Here is a 9,571-nt window from a genome sequence, read left to right as displayed (position 1 = left end):
ACGCCAGCTCACCTTCCCAAGACTCTAGCCCTTAAGTTTCTCAAAACTTCTGCTTTCTAGAGCTTTCAGAGTTCAGGGAGAATAATCTAGAACCAGGACTGGATAACAGCTTGGCAGCACCTCCAGTCGCCAGGGGTGGCGAGGACCATGGCAGTGAGAAGCAACTGGCTGGCAGGGATCCTGTTAGCACCTCCTGGGGCCGAGGGTTTGGAGCCACGAGGGGACACACAGCTGCTCACAGGGGCAGGTGCCCGAGGGGGTGGCATGGCTGTGGTCACTGCAGCATTCCTGGCCGGTTGTTTCTGTGGCCCACACTGCCTGGTGCTCCAACAGAGAAAGGTCGTAGGCCAAAGCCAGGCAGCCAGTGCCACCAGAGAGGTGCACGGTCAAGGGGACAGAGGCTGGCAGTGGAGGGAGAGGAGGACCCGGGGGCCTCAGCCCCCCAGGAGAGGAGACGGGCAAGGAGGGAGCAAGGAGGCACTGCAGTGAGGGGCTCCTAGTTAGGAAAACAACCACGCAATGGAAGAGGAGGCGGGTGTTCCTGAAGGGAAGAAAAGCAAAGAAAGGTTATTTTGGAAAAGAGTAGACCCCTGGGAAAGCATGGGGGGCAGAGATGGGAGCCGAGGGCACCAGGTTCTAGGGGCAGTTGACGGACTCGGCAGCTGGTGGCTGGGGTGGGCACCGTGCACACCCTCAGGGGCCTGTGCGGGTCCCGCTGGGGTGCCCCTCTCTGGGAGGAGGACTCGAGTGAGGGGAGAGCAGCCACAGGGCTCCCCTGCCCGGCCCTCATCCACTTCCCCGTCTGCCGTCTTGCCCGTGGGAGGCCCGGTCCTGCTGGGTGTGTGGCTGGACATTTGCGTCTGCTGGGAGGCAGGCCGCACCGGGGACCTCTCTGAGCCAACTGCAAGGCCAGATTCGAGGCTGAGTGTGATTTTTGGGATCAGCGGAGGGAGACAGGCCCAAGACGGGGAACCCCCGGATCTGCACAATAAGAAGTCTGGGGTGACGGCAGGGAGAGGCCGAACGGACCAGCCCGATCCAGAAGGCAGCCTCGGCTGCTGCGTGGATGGTGGCGGGAAAGAAGCCACGCCGAGGTGACAGGCAGGGACTTGGGAGCAGCAGCAGAAACCGCTTCGTAATCCCATTTCAGAAATGGCAAAAGGGGAAGAGGTTTGAAGAATTGACAGCTTCTTCCTTTTCGAGAAGCAAGCCGGAATCCTGCAAGAGACGCTCGGCATGGGGACGCTGCAGTCACAGGGTGTGAGGTCTGAGTGGGAGGTCAGGGCTTGAGTTGGTTTTCCTGAGATCCCTCCGGAGAACGGCGATTCCCGTAACGGCAGGCAGCGCGGGGGGCACCACGTGGCCTGCGGGGGATGCTGGCCCAGGATCTAACTTCCTCCTCCGCAGGGGCAGGGACACTGCCCAGTTTCCACCCTGGGGTCTGGTCCAGTGCTTGCAGGAAGCTTGCCCATCCAACAGAGGGCGGCAGAGAGCGCTCGAGCCCCAGCCCGCAGCTCGCAGGCTTGGCAGACAAGGTCCCAGGGCCCAGGCCCCCGGACTCCCTGCCTCCCACGGCTGCCCACGCAGAAACCCCCATCTCTGTCCTGGAGCTCGGGAGCTGGGGCTGCCCTGGCCCGGGGAGAGAGGCCGGCCGCCTGCCACCCTCTCCCAGCATGGGGTGGTGTCCTCCCCCGGGGCGAGCAGAGACCACGAGCGGAGTACCTGGGTCTGGATCCGGTTCAGGCCCCGGAACCAGAGGATCTGGCCTGGGCGCAGCTCCATCTCGGCGTGGTCGATCGCATCCAGCCCCTCGGCATCCTTGCTGATCTCCTCCTTGGTGGTGCTGTGCCCGGCCTCCTTCAGGAACTTCAGGGATTGCGTGGGTATCGCAGAGATGATCTGAGGACGAGAAGAGCCGTCACCTCGTGGGGGCCACCTCGTGGGGGTGAGAGGATGTGGGAGGAGCTGGGCACGTGGTATGCGCACGGCCAAGGCGCAGGGAAAAGGCCTGGGTGAGAAGGATCTTCTGGGTTCCCACTCCCACCGCAGCCTGTGTGGTCAACCTCGGGGAGGGGGTACTCCACGCTTCCACGGCGTGCAGCGCCCGAACAGACTATGTGCGACTCAGAACAAGTCACTGGGCGAGCTGGGGGCGTGGGCAGGTGGGGCTGGCACCGCGTGCTGAGAGGGAGGAACACTTGGGCTTTGTGCTGCGATGCTGGGAGGGGCTGGGGGCTTCCGAAGGAAAGCTGCTGCGTGGCATCAAGGCCCGGGGGTGGCCCCACGGGGGATCAGCAGCAAGGGAGCAACACAAGGGGCCGGCAGCAGGGCAGCCTGGGGCCCGGGGTGCTGCTGTGTTCCAATACACACAGAGGAAGAACTCTCCTACTCCTAAGAGCCTCGATTAGAAACCACAAGGACTGGGTGCGGTGTTATGGAGCAGGGGGTAAAAGCCATCGCCTGCCACACCAGCATCCCACATGGACGCAGCTTCCTGTCTCGGTAGCTCCACTTCTGACCCAGCTTCCCTGCTAATGGCCTGGGAAAAGCAGAGGAAGATGGCCCAGGTGTTGGGCCCCTGCCACCTATATGGGAGCCATGGAAGAAGCTCCTGGCTGCGGGCTTCAGTCTGGCCCAGCCCTGGCCACTGTGGCTATCTGGGGGAGTGAAGCAGTGGATGGAGGATCTGGCTCCCTCTCTCTCTGTAACTCTTTCAATAAATAAATCAATCTTGAAAGACAGAGAAAGAGAGATATCTCTTCTATGCACTGTTTCACTCCCCAAATGTGTGCAACCAGTTGGGCAGGGCAGGGCTCAAGCCAGGAGCCTGGAACTCCATCCAAGTCTGCCTCCTGGGTGGCAGGGGTCCAGGTACCTGGGCCTTCATCCGCGGCCTCCCAGGGCGAGCACTGGCCGGAAGCGGAGCCAGGCCTTGAAGCCGGTGCTCTGATACAGCAGGTGGGCTGCATCAAACACGGCCCCAGACCCTTTGTTTCTCTACAGCTGAGTTCCACCGCAAAGTCCCACGCCCGCCTCAGGAAGCTCAGGGATCTGCCTGTGCCCAAGCATGGTTAGAGAGGAAGCCAGGAGTTTCCGACGTGCGGCCCCCAATGCTTTCACCCCGGACGACGGAGGGGATTCGAGGACTTGGGTGAGGAGAGGGGAGGGGAGGGGAGGCTGAGGGAAGCTGGGAGCCCCCGCGGGTGCTCGTCCCGTCTCACGCAGAGGAGAGGGGTCTGCAGGCCCTGCAAACGCGTGGGGAAGGCACGCGGCTACTCACCTGGCCCCACAGGAGTTCTCCGATCCCAAAGAAGAGACACCACAGCCACTGCGACAGGCTGAGCTTTGTGCAGCTGAAGGGCTTGCCCCCAAATTCCACAAGGAGAACCTAGAACAGAGAGCGGGCGGCCCTCTAGGCAGGGCCCCAGACGCCAGGGCTCCCCCTGCCCTCACCAGGAGTTCTGGTTGGCTCGCTGAGGGAGGAGAGGGAAGCCTGGAAGGGGAGGTGGGGAGGCGGGGAGGTGGGGAGAGGGGAGGCAGGGAGAGTCCACAGAGCAGCTGGACGGGCAGGCAGGCACACGTACTGTGCTCCTGACTCCTGTAAGGTCAGAGCAGGGGCGTGGGGGCGTCCTGGGGCTAAAGCCAGTGGGCGACCAGGAGAGTGCACAGCATGGAGGGGGGGCAGTGAGGGAGGGACCCTGCTGAGGCTGTGGCTGGACAGGGGGCTCCCAGTCTTTGGTACCCCCAGAGGGCAAGGAGGAAGCCTACACCTTGCTTGCAGGCATGCTACGTTGCCAGGAGGCACGGAGGTGGGCTGGAACAGCCTGACCGTCCCCTGGTCACTCTGTGGAATGGACGTGTACTTAGGAAGGTAACAAAAGGATAAATCTTGTCTTATTTGCATGCAACACGTTGCCTTGCGCTGGAGCACTGGGCACACTGGGCTCCCGTTCTATAGCGAGGTGCGAGAGGAGGTTAACTGGGAGCCCCAAGTGCTTGTCCTGTGGCCGCAGCCCCACCAGCTGCTCCCTTACTCCCTCTCCGAAGTACTTAGGGCGTCCTGGCTCCCAGCCTGTGGTCCCTGCCCCCGCCCGGCTCCCGATGGGCCCTCACCTGGCTGATGAACGTGCCCAGGACCACCGAGCAGAAGATGAGGTTGTGGTAGATGCCGGCGAACACGTTCCTCTCCCCGTGGATCTTGCGGGAGTTGATCTCGTTGAAGAGCTGCATCAGCAGGAAGGTTCTGAAGACGATGGTGTAGTGCTGGCTGGGCAGCGAGTGGAGCGGGGCCTTCCTCCCACTGTGGATGTGGAAGAACTTCTCACCTATGGGGCGAGGGCAGGCTGAGTGGGAACACGCTGGCATGGCTACCCAGGGAGCTCATGGCTCGTGTGCACCCCAGGTGGGCAGCAGCTGAGCTGTCCTGGCTCCTGCCTACTTTAACAGCCAGCCCTGCACTCAGCCTGCCTGCCTGGAATCTCTCGTTTGTTCCATTGTATCTATCTGCCTTCTGGTGAAAATGAAGCCGACCACAGTAGGGCTGACATAGTTTTGCATTTTAGGGCCCCTACAGACTCGTCCTAGACTCATCGTCTGTATGACCTGAGCCACAGTGTTCTCCCGCGATGGAAAGGTGTAAAAACCCACCCTTGTGAAATTCTTCAGTGCGCCGGGCAGCGGCAAGGCAGGCAGTGCTCAGCAGGAGGCGCCATCACTCCGGATCTGTGTCACCTCTTTCCAGGGGCCATTCTTGGCCTCCATCTCCCTCCAGCACCCCCATCGCTGCCCCAGCCCCCGGCCCTGGCTCACCAGCAAACACCAGGAAAAAGATGACGGCGAGCTGATAGACGGCGTGGCCCAGGATGTTCTTCATCATGGTCCGCGAGATCAGGGGCTTGTTGCGGCCGTGGGGCGCCACCTTAGCAGCGCGTCGGTGGGGGACTCGGTGGCCAGGGCCAGCGAGGCGAAAGTATCCTTGATCAGGTTCACCCACAGCATCTGCACGGCTTTCAGCGGGGAGTCCTGGTGGGAGGAAGGTGCAGTCCCTTCAGCTTGCCCCAGGAGCGGCCCCTGCCTACTCAGGAGACCCCCTAGCGCCCTCGAGCTGGGTGGCCTCGCTCCCACTGTCCACCTAGACTTCTAATCTGGCCGTGCTGTAGAAATGCACCTAACCTCCGGGCAGCAGATGGGGCCGGTGACACCGCCCTGGCACGGCAGTTCTTGGAGAACGGACATGGTGCACCCTCGTGTTGGTGCCCATGGTGCTGGTCAGCACATCAGAGCTATGAAGGGTGGACAGTTTACCTTCACTGGAGACAGTCGGCCCGGGGCTCCGACTTCGTGGGGACGCCCGGCGTATGGCGTGCTCCCCGGCCCCTGCCATGTCTCCCTCATCTGAGCCCACCCCAGGCCCCACTCACCTGAGTGATGCAGGCGCCCGTGAAGACCACGATCATGGCCACCACGTTGATGGTGAGCTGGAACTGCAGGAACTTGGAGATGCTGTCGTAGACGTTCCGCCCCCACATCACGGCCTTGACGATGCTGGTGAAGTTGTCGTCGGTGAGGATGATGTCCGAGGCTTCCTTTGCCATGTCTGCCATGTCTGTGCCTGCAATCCCCTGGGTGGGGGGGTGGGGGGGGAGGCGGGAGGGAACCCAGTGAGGGCCTGGGCACCTCCAGAAGCCAGACTCCACTTCCTGATGGCCAAGAAACTTCCAAGCTGGGTGTGAACACTGGAGGGCCCCACAGAGGAAACGGGGGGGGGGGGTGACACGCTGTGCTAGGGTCCCTACAGAGAGGGGCGGAGAGGGAGGGAGCCCATTCTCCCTGCCTAGGCCTGTTGGGAGCACAACTACGCAAAAGCAAAGTGGCTCGATGGCTTCACGGAACCTGATGTGCAGCCCTAGCAAATATACCTGTGGGCGGAAGACCTGGAAGAAGGCAGCCAGCTGGCTTTAGCTGACTCAGTGGATCAGTATTGTTACTGCTGTTTGGAAACGATGACATATATTTTAGGATAAAGCGAATAATGATTATGTTAATGCCACGACGAGTCAAAGTGTGGAGGGTACGACATACAAATATAAAACCAGGGGGAGTCAAATCAAACCAGCAGGGTAGAAACTGGGAAGTGAGAATTCTCTGTTCCGAATGTGAAGGGGAGCTTTTTTTTTTTTTTTAACTTGAAATATTCTTGAAAATAAACAAGGGCAAAACCCAACAGGAGACAGTAAGAGCGTAACTCTTGGCTTTGCCTCCGAGAAGGCCTGGAAGCAAGGAACACCCTCTGGCTCCGGCTCTGTTCCCCACTGAACGGGAGGGGGACTCCCAGGAGAAACGTGTGATGCCGGGGCACAGGCTCAGGCATCTAAGCTAAGGTTGGAGAGAGCTGTGGAGGCCCCGCAGTCAGTGGCACAGTGGCTCTGCGATGCTTGGCCGGCGTCCGGGAGCCTGGCTCTCAGAACGCTGGCAGTGAGTTAGCTGGCAAGGGAGGCGCGCTGGGTCTAGGCCTCGCCCAGACCGCATGCTTCATCTGAGCACCTGCTTCCCCCCCCGGGGGCCTGCGGTTCTGGTGCTTGCCAGGCAGGAGGGGCCTATGTGACCAGTCCTAAAAGAACTGCGTGTGCGGAGACCGGGATGGGCTGCCGGGGGCGGAAACATCACACGTGCACGTTGCGGGGGTTTCTGCAGATGGCAGGAAGAGGGGACTCCGGGAGACGCCCCGGGAGGACAGGGGCAGCCAGGCCTGGGTCCCCACACCCTGCCAGGCTCCTCCCCACATCACTGTTTATTTAAAATTTATTTATTTTTATTTATTTGAAAGGCAGAGTGACAGAGAGGGAGAGGGAGTGGGATAAGGAGAGGGAGGAGAGATTTTTTTTTAAAGATTTATTTATTCGAAAGGCAGTTACAGAGAGGCAGAGAGAGAGAGAGGCACAGAGAGAGAGAGGCACAGAGAGAGAGAGAGGTCTTTCATCTGCTGGTTTACTCCCCAGATGCCCTCAATGGTCAGAGCTGGGTTGATCTGAAGCCAGGGGCCAGGAGCTTCCTCCAGGTCTCCCACGTGGGTGCAGGGGCCCAAGGACTTGGGCCATCTTCTACTGCTTTCCCAGGCCACAGCAGAGAGCTGGATCGGAAGTGGAGCAGCGGGGACTAGAACCAGTGCCCACACAGGATGTCAGTTGTCAGTACTACAGACAGCGGCTTTACTCGCCATACCACAGCATCATTCCCAGAGGGAGAGAGACAGAGAGACAGAGAGAGATCTTTCACCCACTGGTTCATTTTCCAAATGCCCACAGCAGCCAGGAACCAGGTGGAAGCCAGGAGCCATGAGCTGCATCCTGGTCTCCCGAGTGGGTGGCAGAGACCCAAGCACTGAAGCCATTATTTCTGCTGCCTCCCAGGGTGCACGTTATTACCAAGCAGCCAGATTGGACGGGGAGGTTAGATTTGACCCCAGGTTCTCTGGTATGGGAAGCAGGTGTCCCAAGCACAGGCTCAACCCCCTGAACCACAACACTTGCCTCAGGCTATAATAAATTTTTAAAAATATTTATTTTATTTATTTGAAAGGCAGAGTTAGAGAGAGAGAGAGAGGGAGACACACACACACACACACACACACACACAGGTCTTCCACTCACTGGTTCATTCCCCAAATGGCTGCAATGGCCAGGGCTGGGTCAAGAGCCATGAGCTTCTTCTGGGTCTCCCACGTGGGTGCAGGGGCCCCAGCTACCTTCCCATAGCATGGGCAGGGAGCTGGATGGGATGTGGAGCCAACCAATACGTTTGGGGATCCAAGTATTTGGGCCATTTCTTGTTGCCTTCCCAGGCGTATTAGCAGGGAGCTGGATTGGAAGTGGAGCAGCCGGCCTGGGCCTGGCCCAGCCCCTGCCATTGCAGCCACTTTGGATGGAAGCTCTCTCTTCTCTGTAACTCTTTTAAAGAAATAGATAAATAAAATCTTTTTTTTTTTTTTTTGACAGGCTGAGTGGACAGTGAGAGAGAGAGACAGAGAGAAAGGTCTTCCTTTTTGGTTGGTTCACCCTCCAATGGCTGCTGCGGCCGGCGCACCGCGCTGATCCGAAGCCAGGAGCCAGGTGCTTCTCCTGGTTTCCCATGGGGTGCAGGGCCCAAGCAATTGGGCCATCTTCCACTGCACTCCCGGGCCACAGCAGAGAGCTGGCCTGGAAGAGGGGCAACCAGGATAGAATCCAGCGCCCTGACCGGGACTAGAACCTGGTGTGCTGGCACCACAAGGCGGAGGATTAGCCTACTGAGCCACGGTGCCGGCTGTTTTTATTCTTATTCATAAATTGTTAGCGTACATTTTTGCAATGTTAGTAGTCAAGAAGTTTATACATGGTACCAAAAAGGAAATAAAATTAGATTATGCTCAGTTTATAAATCACCTGATCCTAATCAAATTCTAAATGTATTGTGGAATAAAGCCCAGATTTCTATTGGTAAGGTTTTATTTAAAGTTTCATGAACTATCCTCATCATTCTATGTTAGTATCAGGGAAATAAACAGGACTCTGATATTATTTATACCCATTAAGGGAACTGTGAAAATCTTGATATGCTGACAAATTGCACCCTCCAGTGGAAAAAATACTTATCCATAAAAATTTTGTGTTTCTGCATCTCAGCTTTGATACAGTCAAAGCCTCCTGCCTAAAATGTTTAAAAATGTTATGTTTTATGACTTGAACTAATGTTTATCCCTATTGAATACAAATTATACTTCCTGGATTACAATTCTGTAATGTGAATGAGAGGTTAAATGTTAGAAAAGTAAGAGTTTTAATGTAGCTTTTTGAAAAGAAAAGTAAAAGACAAAACTGGACCATATAAATATGCATATATTAAATATTTTCTAAAATAATATATACTGGATTATGTATTTAGTATAGAAATACATTAGGTCGGCGCCGCGGCTCAATAGGCTAATCCTCCGCCTTGTGGCGCTGGCACACCGGGTTCTAGTCCCCGTTGGGGTGCCGGATTCTGTCCCGGTTGCCCCTCTTCCAGGCCAGCTCTCTGCTGTGGCCAGGGAGTGCAGTGGAGGATGGCCCAAGTGCTTGGGCCCTGCACCCGAATGGGAGACCAGGAGAAGCACCTGGCTCCTGGCTTCGGACCAGCGCAGTGCACCGGCCATAGCATGCTGGCCGCAGCGGCCATTGGAGGGTGAACCAACCAAAAAGGAAGACCTTTCTCTCTGTCTCTCTCTCTCTCACTGTCCACTCTGCCTGTCAAAAACAAAAATAAAAAATAAATATATTAGATATAGCAATACCTCTTTATATGAATGGATTGTGTTGCTATATTAACAACTTTCATTTGTATTACAATGGACTAAGGTTTGGGTTGGAAAGATCTGTAGTTGCTCAATATTGCAAAGGCTTTTAAAAACTGGTTAACCAAAATTGAAGCATCATAGAATCCTGTCCTAAATTGAACAGAGGAGGAATACAAAAGTAAAAAAACACTTTTGAGCCATGTGACCGGATCAATGCTCAGTGCTTAGATACATTGATTCATCTCCCCCTCCCTTTTTACA

The 9,571-nt window shown here is 57.0% G+C and overlaps 1 protein-coding gene across 1 annotated transcript; it reads right to left on the bottom strand.

Moving 5' to 3' along the window:
* Positions 1 to 1,113: 1,113 nt before the first annotated feature.
* Positions 1,114 to 4,365, bottom strand: LOC100339668 (plasma membrane calcium-transporting ATPase 2-like). The gene is made up of 3 exons (XM_089311946.1): positions 4,114 to 4,365; positions 3,281 to 3,388; positions 1,114 to 1,899 (listed from the first exon to the last, which is right to left on the bottom strand). Exons 1-3 carry the CDS (start codon positions 4,363 to 4,365, stop codon positions 1,252 to 1,254), a joined length of 1,008 nt encoding a protein of 335 aa, XP_089168072.1. The 3' UTR covers positions 1,114 to 1,251.
* Between the last annotated feature and the right edge of the window lie 5,206 nt (positions 4,366 to 9,571).

This window comes from Oryctolagus cuniculus, chromosome 13 (genome assembly GCF_051225735.1).
Source record: "Oryctolagus cuniculus isolate XC-2025 breed Fujian yellow rabbit chromosome 13, ASM5122573v1, whole genome shotgun sequence".
Classification (NCBI taxonomy): domain Eukaryota; kingdom Metazoa; phylum Chordata; class Mammalia; order Lagomorpha; family Leporidae; genus Oryctolagus; species Oryctolagus cuniculus.
The sequence above is the reverse complement of the archived record's forward strand: the minus strand, read 5'-3'. Positions and strand labels throughout refer to the sequence as shown.

Excerpts from the sequence above, each read along its gene's own strand:
- LOC100339668 (XM_089311946.1), bottom strand. The coding sequence starts at position 4,365 with ATGCCAGCGTGTTCCCACTCAGCCTGCCCTCGCCCCATAGGTGAGAAG. Across the intron at positions 3,389-4,113 it reads TGGGCACGTTCATCAGCCAG|GTTCTCCTTGTGGAATTTGG; the intron begins GTGAGGGCCCAT and ends TCTCTGTTCTAG. Across the intron at positions 1,900-3,280 it reads GAGAACTCCTGTGGGGCCAG|ATCATCTCTGCGATACCCAC; the intron begins GTGAGTAGCCGC and ends TCTCGTCCTCAG.